This window comes from Salvelinus alpinus, chromosome 36, assembly GCF_045679555.1.
Source record: "Salvelinus alpinus chromosome 36, SLU_Salpinus.1, whole genome shotgun sequence".
In the NCBI taxonomy this organism is placed as follows: Eukaryota; Metazoa; Chordata; class Actinopteri; order Salmoniformes; family Salmonidae; genus Salvelinus; species Salvelinus alpinus.
The window spans coordinates 3,300,756-3,319,790 of record NC_092121.1 but is presented as its reverse complement, the minus strand read 5'-3'; the positions used below and the strand labels follow the sequence as shown (position 1 = coordinate 3,319,790).

The following is a 19,035-nucleotide window of genomic DNA, read 5'->3' as shown; positions in this document are numbered from 1 at the left end:
TCAGCCTCCAGTATTTATGCTGCAGTAGTTTGTGTCGGGGGGCTAGGGTCAGTTGGTTATATCTGGAGTACTTCTCCTGTCTTATCCAGTGTGAATTTAAGTATGCTCTCTCTAATTCTCTCCTTCTCTCTTTCTTTCTCTCTCTCGGAGGACCTGAGCCCTAGGACCATACGTCAGGACTACCGGGCATGATGACTCTTTGCTGTCCCCAGTCCACCTGGCCTTGCTGCTGTTCCAGTTTCAACTGTTCTGCCTGCGGTTATGGAACCCCTACCTGTCCCAGACCTGCTGTTTTCAACTCTTAATGATCGGCTATGAAAAGCCAACTGACATTTATTCCTGATTATTATTTGACCATGCTTGTCATTTATGAACATTTTGAACATCTTGGCCATGTTCTGTTATAATCTCCACCCGGCACAGCCAGAAGAGGACTGGCCACCCCTCATAGCCTGGTTCCTCTCTAGGTTTCTTCCTAGGTTTTGGCCTTTCTAGGGAGTTTTTCCTAGCCACCGTGCTTCTACACCTGCATTGCTTGCTGTTTGGGGTTTTAGGCTGGGTTTCTGTACAGCACTTCGAGATATTAGCTGATGTACGAAGGGCTATATAAAATAAACTTGATTGATTGATTGTTCGTCCGTGGATGTCGGGGCGGTAGGCGAATTGGACAGGGTCGAGTGTGTCTGGGAGGGAGGAGGTGATGTGGTCTTTGAATAGCCTCTCGAAGCACTTCATGATGACGGAAGTGAGTGCTAAGGGTCGATAGTCATTCAGCTCATTTACTTTCTCATTCTTGGGCACGGGGATGATAGTGGACGTCTTGAAACAGGCATAGCCTCGGGAAGTAGGGGTGCTGAGGGTGCTGTAGCACCCCCTGAAAAACCAGAATAAAAAAAATATATACAGTTTGGACACACCTACTCATTCAAGGGTTTTTCTTTATTTAGACTATTTTCTACATTGTAGAATAATAGTGAAGGCATCAAAACTATGAAATAACACATATGGAACCATGTAGTAACCCAAAAAAAAGTGTTAAAGAAATGTGCGGGGGTACAGCGTTGTCGTGCCCTCTTCACGACTGTCTTGGTGTGTTTGAACCATGATAGCTTGTTGGTGATGTGGACAACAAGGAACTTGAAACTCTGGACACACGTGAAACTTCATCGGAGATATCATCACGTGAAGTCACTTCATGTTTTTCCACAACGGTCATAAACATGACTCAGGAAACAGTACCTTTGTCACACTCGGATAGAAAAGAACCAGAACTGTTTTTGGTTGCAATGCAATCTCAACACCCCAAAACCAAATCTCAGCTACCAGAGACTAGTTCCCATTTAAAAGAAAGAGCGGTGCAACGAAAATGTAATATAAACTTCTGTCACCTTCAATTTGAATTGGTCGGTATGAAGGTACAGGTAGTATCGACATTCGACTGTAAAGCTGTGTTGAGATTATATAATAGGTTGTTTATGGCCGTCTGGCTTTTGATTGAGAAGCACTCGCGGGTGATCGTATATCATGTTAATAAGTCCACAGATTGATAAAATCACAAGTGGAAGTGGAGTGAAAGAACGAGCGTCCAAAGAATAGCATACCTAACCGCATAGTCAGTGTGCACAACACCTAACCGCAAGGTCAGTGTGCACAACACAGAGTCAACACCAAGAAGAATCTATTCAATTCAGTCTTGTCAAGAGTAGATATGGATCACACATTCATACCAACAACGTTCTGTTGACCTATAGTCCTATTATACTGTATGTAAACATATAAATCCAAATATATAAATCCAAATTAACTTTATCTTACCTTAAAGCCAGCAGCCGCTTCTGTGAACCTGGGAATTCAACGGAAATCAATAAGGACCAGAACCTATGTGTACTGTGTGTGTGTGTGTGTGTGAATATAGAAGACCTGAGTGTATGTGTACTGTAATGTCTGTGTGAATGTGTGTCTTATCTGGCAAAGGGTGTGCTATTGAACTGAGGGTGAAGGTGACAGGTTTATAGAGACCCGTTGCTGTTTAAAGGCACAGCACCTGAGCTGCCATGGCCATGATGAGGCCAAACACAATGGTAAAGTTACTGTATCATGTTGTCTTAGCATTAGAAGAAGACCTGTCGGGCACGTTTTAGACAACAAAATGATATGGACTTAGTTTGTTACTCCTCTTAACGGTCTTCATGGCACATACAGTAGTAATCTCATTTTCAATAGTTGGTTTCTAGATTGGCATGAGATCTTGAGAAAGTTTATTTGGAAAAGCTAAGCATTTATTGAAAGACATGTAAATGAAACATTGTTCAACCTTAAAGGATATACTAAGTATCAAAAGGAAACTAACTGACAACATTAACAAGTTTAAAATCACTTTCACATTTTTTCAATCTCATGACATCACTACCAGTAAAATATTTTCACCTCGTAAACAGAATTTCATACAAATATTTTCTCCTATAATTTTCTCTATAATCCATATATTATTTCATCTGAGTTTGAATATTACAAAATATATTAGTGCAAGTCGAATTAAGTGACCAATATCATCCTGCAGAGCCAAAAACTGCAGCAGCAAACAGTGGCTGGTTCCATTGACATAAAAAGGAAGCAACTTTACCACATCATTATGCAGCGTTCAGGGCTTGTCCTACTGAGCACAACAGTAAGGCCAAACTAGCTCATATACTGGTACTACAGTACTTGTAAAACAATACTGAACGGGACATAGAGCTATTGTATAACTTGCAAAGCATTTCCCAAGTATTCACTAGCTTCGTGGTTAATAAGCAAGCTGATTTTCTATATTTGATCTAGTCTTGGTTGAAAGATAGCAGATATTAAGTCGTCCTACCTAGTGACCCTCTTGGTAATATATAGCTAGCCCCTCGCACCATATGGTGGCTATATTTCAGAGTCCTGTCATCATTCCAAGTGTAAATAGTGCCTTATTTCCATTCATATTACTATGCATGACCTGTAGGGGTCAGTAGAGGTCTTTCTACAGTTGACTAGAGCCCCATCAAGAAACAACCCAACAACCACTAGCCTGAAACTCTATACCGGACAGGCAATATGATTGAAATTCCATCTGGCCAATCAAAAGGGACAGGTAAAGCTACAATAGTTATTGCTTATACCAATGATGTGAATAGGTATGTTTACACCCGTCCAATTCTTCCTGATCAACATAAAGTGCCTAGGTAGACCTAGGGTATAGGGTTAGGGGTTGTTTGTGGACAGAGCCGACTTTCCCCTCTTCATATTAAAGGTGGACTAAGCGAAATGACATTGCCACGAGCAGCACCGCAGATATTGCGCTAAGCGAGACGCACGACTCCGCTCTCACGCTGTCACACACACAGTATCTGCGCATGTGCACGGGTTCGCCTCACGCTTTTACAACATGGTAGCCACAAGACCAAAACACAGGACAAGTTGAGCCTCGGGCTTCAAAACGCTTAGTTGTAGCGGAAATTGACCCACTATGCTGTTTATTTCCTGCACACACGTCCTATCGCTGAGTCTACCTTCAAGTGCTCTAATATCTTAGTTGGTGAAGGAATCTACGTAGTTCCCAGGGAAGAATCCCTCTACTCCGTTGAGCAGTCCCTCACACCAGCCGTCTTCATTCCTCTTGATCAGGTAGATGACTTCTCCCTCCTGGAACACCAGGTCTCCAGGATTCCCTGAGTTGTAGCTGTACAGCGCCACCACTGGGAGTGAAAGTGAATTGCAACGAGACAACCAAGACACAAACACAGGCCAAATTGTAATGGTATTACTTGGTCAGACATTGAATAAGTACTGTAGAAGTATGCACGCAATTTGGGCCATGACAGCGTTTAGTCATTTATCCATTGGTGAATATGCATGGAGCACTATCCTACCTTTCTCTAAGAAGTCTGTAGGGCCAGTCGTGTCATAATCAGCAGGGGGAGGTAGGGGTGGCATGGTGTCATCAAAGCCACCCACGCTGTCGGTAAAAGGTGAAGGAGGCGGGGCTGGGATCATCAGATCTACAGGATTGGTCAAAAAGGCATATAAACCCAAACTGATAGGCTGCACCACTTCCCATACAAGTAATTCTTGTTCCAAAGTGTATCAAAACTACTGTTCCGAGGACTCTTTAAATCCAGTCACAGTGCCTAGCTTCTTTGAAACTATTATCGCCACATAATGTGTTATCTGTTATATTGAAAAACATAAGCCATCTTATCGATCAAGGACAAAACAAAGAAGTTACCAACCCAGTGTCTGACGGACTTTTAGAGGACAGAATCTGTCTGTGGCTTTACCTTCCAACACAGTAGACTCAACAGCAATAGCAGCAGCAGCAGTGACGCAGCCATTTGGACAGAAGTCACCCCACCCCTCCCCCTGTGGCCTGGAGGGTGTATTGAGGTCTCACACAGTCTCCCACTTACCCAGGTGATCCAGGCGGGCGGGCAGGCTGGACAGGGGGCTCAGCGACACGGGAGGGGCGAGAGGAGGAGGGTATGAAGGGGGAGGAGGGATCATGACTGACCGGTGAGTTCACAGAGGGAGAGGTAGGAACGGGTGACGGAGAAAGGTTTACAGCAGATCAACCAAAATGGGTCTTCAGAGGGGACTCCACATTTATTTCAATCTATTTATTGATTGAACCTTTATATAACTAGGCAAGTCAGTTAAGAACTAATTGTTATTTACAATGGCGTCCCAAATGCTAACGCTAGCACTACTATGAAAGCTAACACTATTGCTTTAAGCAAGGCTTGAACTTTCATCATTCACCAAAAAACTAAACAATAGTGGTGTAATATTAAACCAGTTTCGCATTAGCCATGTTCAGCTCCTCATGAACTAATGATTGGTATAGTAATACTAAGTCATGAGGCCATATTGGACTACAGCTGGGGGCAGGACCTGGGATGGGGGGGGGGGGGGTTGCCAAAGTGGCCTTACGTGATTGGATGGTTGGCAGGAAGAGCGAGCGAGTGAAGAGCGAGCGAGAGCTAGGGCCCGTGCGGACCCTGAGGGACATGGAGCGCGAGCTGGGGGGGTGACGACGTACACGAGACCGCCTGGGCTGCAGAGCTGAGCCGGAGAGAGACAGGTCACAGGTCATAGGTCAAGATGAAGCAGACAGACACAGAGAGAGAGAGAGAGAACGTCTAATAACAGAGATAAGGACAGGAAAACACCAAAAATCAGCATCAGCGAGCATGCTCTGCATAGACAGACAGAAACAAACAAACCCCAGACAGACAGCTAAACAAACAGATAACAACATTTCAACAAATCAGATCCTTTACGGTATTAGAAATGGATGTGAGGCCTCATTCAAGAGTCCTTTCAAAACCACTTGTTGAAAGACCATTAAAAGTACAGTGTGACACATGGGCGGTGCACCAAACCAACCCGCCCCTTTTACCTTCGTCCACTTCATCACTCGGCGGAGGGGGCGGGTCAGGGAGCTCCAGGCCCTCACTGGCTGGTGGAGGGAGAGGCTCGTCAGATGGTGGTGGCATTGGGGGCGGGAAGCCGTTCTCTTCAGCCACTAAGAACAGAGAATATATTCATTGAAGAATATCTGATTAAGTTGATATTCAGCGTTTCATACCGTGTGAAGTCAGTAACACAATCATGCAACTAAGTTTTTTTTTTTTAAGTATTTATTTCTCAGTATCACAGTGCAGGCACAAGGCTGGTTGGTCCTGGTTTCCTGCCTCTAGACGTGTCAGCATGTGCATGTCTCTGGGTGTCTGTCTGCACACAACATGTTCTCATTTCCTCTCCTACACTGTGCTGTGCAGTGTGCTAAAGCTGTCTCACAGTGTGGGAAACACAAAAACAAGCGATATTTTCCGCCTAGATGTTTGATATTGAGTGTGATATTCAGTTTAAGACATGTGAACGTACTTTAGTTACTCATACAGTACGTTTACGGGTCAATTACTAATAGTATGTACACTAGCTACAAATAGTTTATTCAAATGTATGAAATTCATGATAAAGTGTTATACAGACACTTACCGGTCTCCAGTGGGGGTGGGGCAGGGGGAGGGGGGATGCAGGCTAGGCTGGTATGGGCAGGTTCAGGGGTGCTGGGAGGCAGAGGAGGGGGAGGAGGGACATCCAGAGAGGAGGCAGGAGGCGCCATGGGAGGAGGAGGAGGGGCCACAGCTGTCATGGCGGCGTCACCATCCTCCATCAGAGACAGGGGCGGTGGTGGGGGCGGGGCCTCCTCCAGCAGGGTGGTGATGATGTCAGAGGAAGGTGACGCGGGCCAGCTGGGGACCACGGGGGGAGGCACGGCCTTGCCGAAGCTGGACCTGTTGCAGGTGGGGAGGGCAACGTCACAGTAAGCTAGAGGTATATTTCCATGTCTGGTTGGAGATATTCTACAGTGTTTAGTAGTAAGTGTCAAAGCTTACATGTGTACAGTAAAACTGTGTTTCCAGTAAGTGTTTTTTACCCAATGGAGCGATCATTGAGAGAGGTGAGGGACGCCCCTCGAGACAGAGAGGGGGCTATGGGACACTGGACAGGCTCTGGGGGTGCCCTGGAACTGCTCCTGCTGAAAACACACGCACAGCCCTAAGCGTCACATAGCATGATCACAAATGCTGACACTTGGACTCACACAGATCAGCTCTATCAACTCATAAATAGTCAGAAACATGCAGAAAGCTTCAAAATCGCACATTGACTGAGAGACGTTGTTCTCTTCTCTCACGAAACAGTTTCAATATGCTACTCAGTGCAAATGATACCCGCACATTTGATTTCTATACTTCCTGGTTTGTTTTTGGCATAATCACAATGTGAAAGCTCTGTAATCGCTCTGTCCTGTCCACAGTAAATATCCCTTTGGCTGAATGAACACAACAAACATGATTGGACAGGAGGTGTGGTTAGGCATGAATACATTCCCCAATCCTACCCACAGCTCACACAAATGATTTTAAAATCTGTATTTTGCTGCTGTTTCTGGTTCTTGAATAAAAGTTTAATGAAAGGGTTTTTGTGGACCACTGAGCATAGAGGATGTGCGGAAACGAGGCTTCCTGTCTGAAGGACTTTTACAGGAAGTGAAACGGTTGCAGTTAGAACTGGCGGCGTGAGAGCGGAGCAATCGCATCAGCGGTGTCAGCGTCATACCTGATGGTGCCGCCATGTTTGCGTTTTGATGACCCTGCTTTCCCCATCAGCTTACCGGAATCCTGTGGGGATGCGGTGAGACAGAGCGATAGATAGAGAGAAAGAGAGAGAGACAAAGGGGAGAGCAGAGTGAAAAAGAAGAGGTAGTTTATGTGTGTGTGTGTGTGTGTGTGTGTTGTAGATGAGTGGATTGTGTTGGAGCATCAATGAAGCGGGCTGAGCCTTGGCAGCACTAATTAGTGTGTCTAGCCATTTTCCCACGGTGCACAGTGGCTGGCTGGCTGCTTGTTCTGTGTGTGTGTGTGTGTGTGTGTGTGTGTGTGTGCTAATCGAGGTCAGCGTTACGCATCAAGCTGCTCCTCTCTAACTGGATCTGGTGTAGACTAGAGGCACGGTGGTGAATTTGGCTGCTGCCAAGCTGCATCTTAAAAGGCTCGCCTTGAGAGCTAAGGAAAGCTACGGAGCCTGTGTCTCCAACCAGTAGTACCCTGGTGACACAACCCAGGTTGTAAAAAGTAGTTTTCACCAAAGAGTAATTACATTTCCACATCCGTAATTTCCAACATTACTATTGAATATTGATTGCAACATACAGTGGTGTACAGTTTTGGAGCTGTATAGTAAGACACTTGCAGGGAAAGTGTTTATTTTAACCTTTGGCCTTTTTAATGGGAATGTTAGGTAAAACATGTGAGTAATTGCACTTGAACTTGAAAACTCGGTTTCACCTTCATGCCATGTCCCAGTGTGTCCAGGTCCGAGTAGGTGATGGGACTACGGGTGTACTTGGGTTTGGGCTCCTTGCCTGTTACCGGGGGGATTATTTTGTGACTGCGGGGAACCCTCTTGGCTGTGGTGAAAGCCCCTATCTCTCTCCGGGCCACCTTCTCTCTGTGCATGTCCACTGTCTGCAAGACAAGAGGCAGAGGGTGTTGTCATCAGGGTATGAACTAATAACGCTTAAATATATATAGATTTTTTAAAATACAGATAAACATGTGCTATTCTTAATTCCTTCCCTCTGGTAAAACGTACATTTTTCCAAAATACAAAACAAACCATACAGGATGGAATAGCATGGTACCCTTTCTCTGACAACATGATTAGCTCAAGATAGCTCATAAACGAACGTGGTAATACTCTCAAACCCTCTTTCAAGTGAGCCCTATCTTTTAGTATACAGTTGTTAGGGACCCTTCACGGGTGCCAGCAGACAATGGAGGACATCAATCAGAGGTTAAGCAGGAAGGAACGCTCAGAACAGAGAACATTGGGGTCTTTCATTCCATCCCAGCCCCAATGATGCTCTGTGTTGAAGGTCAAATTTCCCCCTGTAGCCCCTCAACCCACTCACCCCTCCGCACCCAACCCCCTCCTCAGGTGACCTGGTTCTGTATGACAATGCTGGGCCGCGGAACATGCAGGAATGCCTGGGGTCTGTGCCAGCTTTGGGGACAGTGGGCTACAGAGAGGGGGAGGGGAGGAGGTGCAGCGGGGAACAGTAGGGCTACAGAGAGGTGTGGGGGGGGGGGGGGGGAGCGGGGGACAGTTGGGCTGGTGTAAGAGAGTAAGCTGGGGGGGGGGGACACACACGGTGTACTGGGGATGGAGAATTCAGCTATTCTGCATGGAAGAAGGCCAGGGTCCCCAAAGAGTCCCTGGAAACCAGCCCAGATCAGCGGAGGCAGACTCTGCAGCTTTCATATGCTGAGCACCAGGGGTAAGGAGATGAGGGAGGAAGGAAGGAAGGAAGGGATGGTGGGATGGAGGGAGGGGTAGGGGATAGAGGGAAAGGAGAAAAAGGGGGTGTAGGCAGGGAGGGGTAGAAGGGTAGAGGATAAGGAGAGGTAGCGGAAAAGAAGGAAGAGAGGGAGGGGGAAAGGAATAAAGAAAATTGGCACAGTGGGTACCATTGACACTCAGAGAACCCTGCTGATCTAGGTGCAACAACGCATCAACCCGGACGGAGGGTGACTCAAATTTCCTTTTTTGTGCCCCTTCAGTCCAGTCACTACCTCTGATGGGCCTCCTCATTCTAAAACCTGGGTTCAAGCAAGCAAACCTTCCTTTTTAGCAAAGTTAACTGTACATTTATGCTAACCAGTGGAGGCTCCTCAGAAAAGGAAGGGGAGAACCATCATCCTCAGTGAATTTGATAAAAATAAAAATAGTGAAACACCAAAAAAGTTATCCTTTTTAAATGAAACTATGCTAAATATATTCATGTCTCCAAATAATTGATTAAAACACACTGTTTTGCAATGAAGGTCTACAGTAGCCTCAACAACACTCTGTAGGGTAGCACCATGGTGTAGCCAGAGGACAGCTAGCTTCCGTCCTGCTCTGGGTACATTGAATTCAATAAAAAACCTAGGAGGCTCGTGGTTCTCACCCCCTTCCATAGACTTACACAGTAATTATGACAACTTCCGGAGGACATCCTCCTACCTATCAGAGCTCTTGCAGCATGAACGTACATGTTGTCCACCCAATCAAAGGATCACAGAATGAATCTAGAGCTAGTTATATTGAATTGTTTTTTTTTCTCACTTTCACTTACTTAGCTAGCAAATGCAGCTAGCTAGTTTAGCCTACTCAAACAACCGGCTCAAACAGAGAGGGATGCTATGTTAGTTAGCTGGCTATGGCTATCCAACACAAGAACTCTTCCAAGTTAAGGTAAGCTTTTGGTTTTATAAATGTTTTGCCACCGGGACTTGCCAGTGTAACTGCTAAACTGCTTGCTGCTGACTGTACACTGTAGTGCATGATTGTAGCGGGTTTACTAACACGTTAGTTCTAGTAGCTATGTTGACTGACAATTTGGGGATGACGAAGTAGGCTGTGTTTAGCGGTTAGCAGTTATGATAAGAAGGTTTGGCTTCTGATGACAGTTGATGTGTACTGCACAGAAGTCCACAAGTAAAGGGAAAATGTGAGGAGGAGATTGCGTAGATGCGAGAAGGACTATACAAAGAGAAAAGTGATCATGCTGTTTGTGTGTGGCTGCTATGAAAGTAAACAGTGTTTGCGTGTGATCAGGGGTGTCGTCATTCCGCCGATTCTGTTGAAAAACTTTTCGTAAACGGAAGCAAACGTAACTAAACGGGTATAAAGATTCCTGAATTTGTCCTATAGAAACTCGTTTGCAACTGTTGGACTAATGATTACACCCTAGATTAGCTAGATGCAGGCAAGAGTGTGCAAGGCGGTATTGAATGTATCAATGTCTGTCACCTTGAATACTCAAATTTCTCTCGACCTGTGCACCTACGTTGTAAACTTTCATTCATAGGCTAAGTTGTAGCAACCTCATGATGCGTATAGGGAGAATTCGAGTATCGTGTAGTAGCCTAAACCTATCGATGCTACATTGAGCCGGGTGAATGGAATATGAATGACAGTCATCCAATATCCTGTAATAGAAATAAGGCCATGCTCATAAAAATTAAAATAAATTCCTCCCTGATCTTAAACGGCACCAACCACCACTGCTGCTAACACACACATGCTTGTGTTCTGTTCCTGAAATGGAATCGGGGCCTCACACACAAGTGTGTATGGAGACATGCTAGTGACAAAAAAAAGTGTGGCGACACGCTAGTAACCCCCTCTGCTCTACCTGTCCGATGAGGTTGACAGAAGACTCCATGTGTCTGAGCTGGGAGTTCTGTGCGTCCAGCAGCTTGAGGACGTTGGAGGCCAGGGTGCTGATCTGGTAGGCCACACTGGCCAGAGACTGGGTGGTGAAGTTCTTAGTCTCCTCCAGGGCCTTGACCGCATCCGCACCTGCCTAACGGGAGGGAGAGAGAGAAAGAAAGAGAGAGGGAGAGAAAGAGAGAGACATGGGGAGACTGACAGTCATGAAAAAAATGATGCTCACGTCACAAATATATAGTATGATTACTTGGGGATCATTACAATCATGATAATAATAGCATCTGATTTTGACATTGACAATGCGAGGTGACATTTTTCAGAGTTACATGTCATATGAGTCTGTTGACGTGTCTGAGAAGAGCAGTGAAATAAGACCTCTCTGTCCCCCCTCACACAGTAGAATGCCTTCCTGTTCTAATTCTTCCATAATATCAAAGTACACACACAGTCTTCGACAGCTCAGTGCTGAACACATTAACCCCTTTTTTTAAGATAGCCAGTGAAAGCACCTATTTACTAGCCCGGCAGAAACAGCCTGATCGCTGCGTCCACAATTCTATTTCATTTCGTGGTGAATGTACACAGCAATTTCTCCGGTGTCAAATCAACACTGACAGTGTTAAGTTTAACACCGGGCAGGTGTCTATACATGTCCACACTTTTGAGCGTTAAATTAACACTGAGCTTAGTGCTGACCCTGTTAGTGTTATACAATAACACCTCAAAGAATTTTTAACCATTACACTAAAAGGTCCGTATCTCTTGACAAGGTCATTCAGTGTTGAACATTATGAGTCTTTATTGCCACATGCTCTTTTGTAAGGTTTTACAAGGACTTCAGAACGGGCAGCAGATGTGCTCAAACTTTAATTAACATAACCATAGACCACTTAAATTGAGGAGCGGCAAGTAGCCTAGTGGTTAGAGCGTTGGGCCAGTAACCGAAAGGCTGCTGGTTCGAATCCCTGAGCTGACAAGGTAAAAATCTGTCGTCCTGAGCAAGGCAGTTAACCCACTGTTCCCTGGGCCCCGAAGATGTCGATTAAGGCAGCCCCCCTGCACCTAAATTGATACAAAACTTCTACCCACTTCTACCCAAAAATAAGTCATTCTAAGCCATGACCCCAATATAATTTCTGTGTTATATCAATCAAATGTATTTATAAAGCCCTTTTTACATCAGCCGATGTAATGACTGTATTTGTTAGTGACAGAGACATGATCGTTAAATTCGTTCATTCTCAGTCCTGTGACTCCACTGAGTTCCTACTGTTAAACTGTTTATGACAATACATTACATTCAGAATATCATAAGGACTTACTTTGATGGCCATGTTTTACCTCAAAACAGTGGTGTTACGAACCTACTGGTTTACAGGCCACATCAGGCCTGCAAGTCACATTATGCTGGCTTGCAAAGTGATATGTAATTCCTATTGGAATCCAGCCAGAGTGAGGACAGCCAACAGTTGGACTTTTTATTCACCTGCAACCTGCATTTAGAATGACTGCCAGGGTTAGGAACATTGATAAAGGAGACTACCTAAACCATTTAAACTGGAACAACTATTTCAGTGATTGGATTAGTTTAGAAAAATGTATGCTATTTATCCTTGTGTAGCACAAGATGAATAAATCAAGAAATGAACATGCAAAAACACAGATATTAAAGGCAATCCCCCAAAAATCGAGCTGCAGCAGAGCATGCTGGGAAATCAAATCATGACTCACACTCAACACTGGTTCTTAACATCAACACGGGGGTTCTTTTACACCACCGAGAGTTCATTTCACTCCAGAATCAATCCTAGAAATGTTACACTGAGAAATCAACACGAGGTAACACTGTCCAATTTGCTGTGTTGCAATCAGACAGGTTTCGGCAGGCTACCTACAGTATTTAGAGCATCACCTAACAACTTGGTTGACAATAGGCTGCACACGCCTGCCATAGAGCACGAGGAAGCAGAGCCTACCCTTACATGTGCACTCCTTCACACTCACATAGAAATGGGCACATATACTGTACATGCTCACTTCCGACACGCAGATGCACAGAGACTTCCTGTGTTCAGATAAACACTATTTCTCTCTCAGATTCAAATGCCGATAGAGACACACGTCACACGCAGACACAACCAATTAGGATCCACTCAATTGTGTTGCTCTTCACAAAGAAAACACTCTCTTTACACTGAAATATTTGAAGGAGATTGGTGTCACCAGAAGCGCACTTCTTCCTGCTCATCTTGACAATGCACAATCTAGCAGCGTAACTCTCCCAGGGTGCACACTGGGTTAGAACACAAGCACAGAAATGCTCCTTGTCAATTTTGTAAGCTTTCAAAACGAGTATGAGCACTTCTGACTACGTAAACTAATCTGTTCCTCTTTCTTTGACAGGAATGTTTCTTAATGTATACTGAACAAAAATATAAATGCTGCATGCAACAATTTAAAAATGTTACAGAGTTACAGTTAATATAAGGAAATCAGTCAATTGAAATAAATTCATTAGGCCCTAATCTATGGATTTCACATGTCTGGGAATACAGATATGCATCTGTTGGTCACAGATACCTTTTTTTTTAAAAGGTAGGGGCGTGGATCAGAAAACCAGTCAGTATCTGGTGTGACCACCATTTGCCTCATGCAGTGTGACACATCTTCTTCGCATAGAGTTGATCAGGCTGTTGATTGTGGCCTGTGGAATGTTGTTCCACTCCTCTTCAATGGCTGTGTGAAGTTTCTGGATGTTGGCGGGAACTGGAACATGCTGTCATGGACGTCAATCCAGAGCATCCCGAACATGCTCAATGGGTGACATGTCTGGTGAGTATGCAGGCCATGGAAGAACTGGGACATTTTCAGCTTTCAGGAATTGTGTACAGATCCTTGCGACATGGGGCCAAGTATTATCATGCTGAAACATGAGATGAATTGCACGACAATGGGCCTCAGGATCTCGTCACGGTATCTCTGTGCATTCAAATTGCCATTGATGAAATACAATCGTGTTTTTTGTCCGTAGCTCATGCCTGCCCATACCATAACCCACTCCCACCATGGGGCACTCTGTTCACAACATTGATATCAGCAAACCACTCACTTACACGACGCCATACACGTGGTCTGCGGTTGTGAGGCCGGTTGGACGTAGTGCCAAATTCTCTAAAACGACATTGGAGATTCCTTTTAATTAACATTAAATTATCTGGCAACAGCTCTGGTGGACATTCCTGCAGTCAGCATGCCAATTGCACACTCCCTCAAAACTTGAGATATCTGTTGCATTGTCTTGTGTGAAAAAACTGCACATTTTAGAGTGGCATTTTATTGTCCCCAGCACAAGGTGCACATATGTAAGCTGTTTCATCAGCTTCTTGATATGCCACACATGTCCGGTGGATGGATTATTTTGACAAATGAGAAATGCTAAAGTGCCAAAATGTCCCTCGATCCACCCTCTGTTACTTCTAGGAAGATTTTAACCCACTAATCCCCCCAAAATACTCCCAAGTTTTAAACATTATTGTAAAGCCCTAGTTATTGCATTGCTTTGACAAAGTTATTTCTGAAGATTATTATTTATTTAACGTGATTAGTGATTAATTTAAGTCTGTGTTTTCTGGTGAAAAACTGAGCGTGTCGAGCACAACACCTCAACCCTGTTACCATTAGATACAGGCTAGAAATGTTTTAACAATTGAAAGTTTGTTGTGGATCTTGCATTCAATTGTCCCTCCATGTTGCACACAAAAAGATTCCATTCCCCTTGTCACAGGGGGATTCATGGCTGATTTAACTAGTAATTAGCAGTTGGAGGGCCGTTCAAGTGGATGTTTCCCAGATGTGGTAAATTCCCATTTCCCACTTGGTTACGAAAGCACCATAACACTGGTAAAAATCCACTGTAGAGCCATATAGTAGTATAGTAATAGTATAAACACTCATTGGAATCACAAGACACAGACCTACACTCTGACATACTGTGGACCATTGTACAGTTTCATTTAAATCGGGCACTTTATTTTATTTTCATTATTTAACTACGCTGAAGAGAGGCACTTAATATAGTATTTTGTTTTACCTCTTGAGATATGAAAAATGTTTTCCTGAAGTTGAACATGTGCTGTTAATCACAGAATGTTAAAATTTGGTGAAATCAAACATTGTTTTTTACTCACCATTACAATTTCAATTATATCACTGCAACAGTTTCGGCTTGGTGGCCCAGAAAATTATCTCCATTGATCAATACGTGAAGGGTAATTTAAGAAGCCAAATTAGGAACCATTTTGGCCACGCTGTAGCCTACACTCTTAGAATTAGTGGTGATTCGAGGAACCCTGGAAATCCGCAAGGAACCTTTGCTAGTAAATGGTTAATATTTTATTTGAGTTATTTGAGGGGTTCTTGGAGGAACCTTGAATGGTTCCATGTAGCAACGCATTTATGGTGGAACAATATACAATGTATTTATTATTAAAAAAGCTTGAACCCCTCCCATCACAAAAAGGTTCCGGTTTGAACATTTACACAGGGGTTCCTCGAAGACCCTTTTCAGAGGGGTTCCTCAAGAAACCTTTTTTAACTGGAAAGGTTCCGCCGGTGTGGCGACATAAAATGTTCTTCCTTTACACTCTTCGGAAAAAAAGTGCTATCTAGAACCTAAAAAGGTTATTCGGCTGTCCCCATAGCAGAACCCTTTGAAGAACCCTTTTTGGTTCAAGGTTCCTCGAGGAACCCCTACACAGCGGGTTATATATGGTTTTTACCTGGAAACAAAAAGGGTTCTTCAAAGGGTTCTGCTATGAGGACAGTTGGCACTATGCATTGGTGCAGGTAGCGTTCTCCTGGCATCCGCCAAACCCAGATTCGTATGTCGGACTGCCAGATGGTGAAGCGTGATTCATCATTCCAGAGAACACGTTTCCACTGACAATCTGGGCGCTCTTTTTTTCTAAAATTATCTGCCGAAATTGTTGCAACCCCTATTACTCGCCTGTTCAGCTTCTCTTTCATATTGTCTGAGATTCCCATAGATTGTAAAGCTGCCACGGTCATCCCCCTCTTCAAAGGGGGAGACACTCTAGACCCAAACTGCTACAGACCTATATCTATTCTACCCTGCCTTTCTAAGGTCTTCGAAAGCCAAGTTAACAAACAGATTACCGACCATTTCGAAACCGTACCTTCTCCGCTATGCAATCTGGTTTCAGAGCTGGTCATGGGTGCACCTCAGCCACGCTGAGGTCCTAAACGATATCATAACTGCCATCGATAAGAGACATTACTGTGCAGCCGTATTCATCGCCCTGGCCAAGGCTTTCGACTCTGTCAATCACAACATTCTTATTGGCAGACTCAACAGCCTTGGTTTCTCAAATGATTGCCTCGCCTGGTTCACCAACTACTTCTCTGATAGAGTTCAGTATGTCAAAACCTGTTGTCCGGACCTCTGGCAGTCTCTATGGGGGTGCCACAGGGTTCAATTCTCGGGCCGACTCTCTTCTCTGTATACATCAATGATGTCGTTCTGCTGCTGGTGATTCTTTGATCCACCTCTACGCAGATGACACCATTCTGTATACCTCTGGCCTCTCTTTGGACACTGTGTTAACTAACCCCCAGATGAGCGTCAATGCCATACAACTCTCCTTCCGTGGCCGCCAACTACTCTTAAATGCAAGTAAAACTAAATGCATGCTCTTCAACCGATCGCTGCCCGCACCTGCCAGCCCATCCAGCACCACTACTCTGGACGGTTCTGACTTAGAATATGTGGACAACTACAAATACCTAGGTGTCTGGTTAGACTGTAAACTCTCCTTCCAGACTCATATTAAACATCTCCAATCCAAAATTAAATCTAGAATCGGCTTCCTATTTCGCAACAAAGCATCCTTCACTCATGCTGCCAAACATACCCTCGTAAAACTGACCATCCTACCGATCCTTGACTTCGGCGATGTCATTTACAAAATAGCCTCTAACACTCTACTCAACAAATTGGATGCAGTCTATCACAGTGCCATCCGTTTTGTCACCAAAGCCCCATATACTACCCACCACTGCGACCTGTACGCTCTCGTTGGCTGGCGCTCGCTTCATACTCGTCGCTGGCTCCAGGTCATCTACAAGTCTCTGCTAGGTAAAGCTCCGCCTTATCTCAGCTCACTGGTCACCATAGCAGCACCCACCCGTAGCACGCGCTCCAGCAGGTATATCTCACTGGTCACCCCCAAAGCCAATTCTTCCTTTGGCCACCTCTCCTTCCAGTTCTCTGCAGCCAATGACTGGAACGAACTGCAAAAAAATCACTAAAGCTGGAGACTCTTACCTCCCTCACTAGCTTTAAGCACCAGCTGTCAGAGCAGCTCACCGATCACTGCACCTGTACATAGCTCATCTGTAAATAGCCCATCCAATCTACCTCATCCCCATACTGTATTTATTTATTTAACTTGCTCCTTTGCACCCCAGTATCTCTACTTGCACATTCATCTTCTGCACATTCTACCATTCCAGTGTTTAATTGCTATATTGTAATTACTTTGCCACCATGGCCTATTTATTGCCTTTACCTCTCTTATCCCACCTCATTTGCACATGCTGTATATTTTTCTACTGTATTATTGATTGTATGTTTGTTTATTCCATGTGTAACTCTGTGTTGTTGTATGTGTCGAACTGCTTTGCTTTATCTTGGCCAGGTCGCAGTTGCAAATGAGAACTGAGAAATAGTGGTGAGCACCACTCCAGCTGACGCTTGGCATTGTGCATGGTGATCTTAGGTTTGTGTGCGGCTGCTTGACCATGGAAACCCATTTCATGAAGATCCTGACAGTTCTTGTGCTGATGTTGCTTCCAGAGGCAGTTTGCAACTGAGGACAGACGATTTTTACGTGCTATGGGCTTCAGCCCTCCCGTTCTGTGAGCTTGTGTGGCCTACCACTTCACAGCCAATGTTCCACTTAGACGTTTCCAATTCACAATAACAGCACTTGACCGGGACAGCTCTAGCAGGGCAGACATTTGACAGAAATGACTTGTTGGAAAGGGTGCATCTAATGACAGTGCCACGTTGAAAGTCACTGAGATCTTTAGTAAGGCTATTCTACTTCCAATGTTTGTCTATGGGGATTGCATGGCTGTGTGCTCGATTTTATACACATGTCAGCAATGGGTGTGGCTGAAATATGCGAATCCACTCATTTGAAGGGGTGTCCACATACTCTTGGATATATAGCTTATGTTGAAATGTATATAATTTTTTCATATTGGTTATGCTGTGTGATAAAAGTTGTGTTATGGAATGAGGAGAAGGATTCACCCATTGTCTTTCACTATTTTGACGGATCGATGCATGATGTCGGGCCTAGATTTGAATAGCCTACTCTCGTTGCCTACTCTCGTTGCTGTGAAGTTAACGGTACTGTGGGCTATTTGTTCAACTGTACAAGTAATTGATAGGCTATGACATGTCTACTAGCTACGGTATAACTTAGGCAGTGTCCTAACACTGACGTAGTTATACATTAACTATGCGATGTCTGCACTAAACTTCCATCTCACCTGCAGGTAGTTGCTCTCGCAGTATTCAGCCACCTTCATCAGGTTGTCGTAGTTGTCCAACAGGGCTCGTCTCGCCGACGGAGCCTCTTGGAAGATTTGTGTAATTTCATCAGTACAGCTTTGGTCCTTCATGATGTCCCTTTGCGCGCAACTGTCTTCTTCGGAAACCCGTGGCGACTGAAACCTCTCCGTGAGGCACTTGTGGGAACTTGTTAGCTGAAAAAAATCACTTTATAAGTCCAGCACGCAGGGACATCATCACTTTGCAGAAGCAGTACCAAAAGTAGGGCTGGAGATTCTCCCGTCTTGCATTACCAAAAAAGAGAAGCTGGTTTACTTACCACTTGACTGCGTGTGTCGTGTAGCTCACTTGATCTTCCTCTTTCTGCAACGCCTTGACATTTGCAAGGCGATGCTGCTGATGGTGTGTATACCGCAATAAAGCCTTTGATGTTGTATCTACGTGAACCTGCCGCGGAATATTAATAAATAGGCCTAATGTGTGCAATTTATCCCTAAATTATCTCTTTAAAACCAGTGAGTAATGGCAATCAAGCTTTTTTTTAAAGGTATGCATGTCAGTTTAGCCTACGGTAAAACATGTCTTAAATGAAAAAGTAATAGGTTTCGAGCTGTCAGCATCATAGG

General features: G+C 44.5%; 1 protein-coding gene across 4 annotated transcripts; it reads right to left on the bottom strand.

Annotated features, from left to right (window-relative positions):
- Positions 1-2,257: 2,257 nt before the first annotated feature.
- LOC139564980 (ABI gene family member 3-like) lies at positions 2,258-18,993 on the bottom strand. 4 transcript variants are annotated; one of them, XM_071384937.1, is made up of 12 exons: positions 18,729-18,993; positions 18,388-18,603; positions 10,772-10,942; positions 7,878-8,057; positions 7,150-7,211; positions 6,464-6,562; positions 6,022-6,320; positions 5,420-5,545; positions 4,951-5,082; positions 4,431-4,526; positions 3,894-4,022; positions 2,258-3,719 (listed from the first exon to the last, which is right to left on the bottom strand). In XM_071384937.1, the coding sequence occupies exons 2-12, from the start codon at positions 18,517-18,519 to the stop codon at positions 3,553-3,555; spliced, it is 1,593 nt and encodes a 530-aa protein (XP_071241038.1). In that variant the 5' UTR covers positions 18,520-18,603; positions 18,729-18,993; the 3' UTR covers positions 2,258-3,552. The 4 variants fall into 4 exon arrangements, with proteins under 4 accessions (XP_071241038.1, XP_071241037.1, XP_071241040.1 ...); XM_071384936.1 differs by having other exon boundaries at positions 6,464-6,565; positions 18,729-18,992; XM_071384939.1 differs by lacking the exons at positions 4,431-4,526; positions 4,951-5,082 and having other exon boundaries at positions 18,729-18,990.
- Positions 18,994-19,035: the final 42 nt, after the last annotated feature.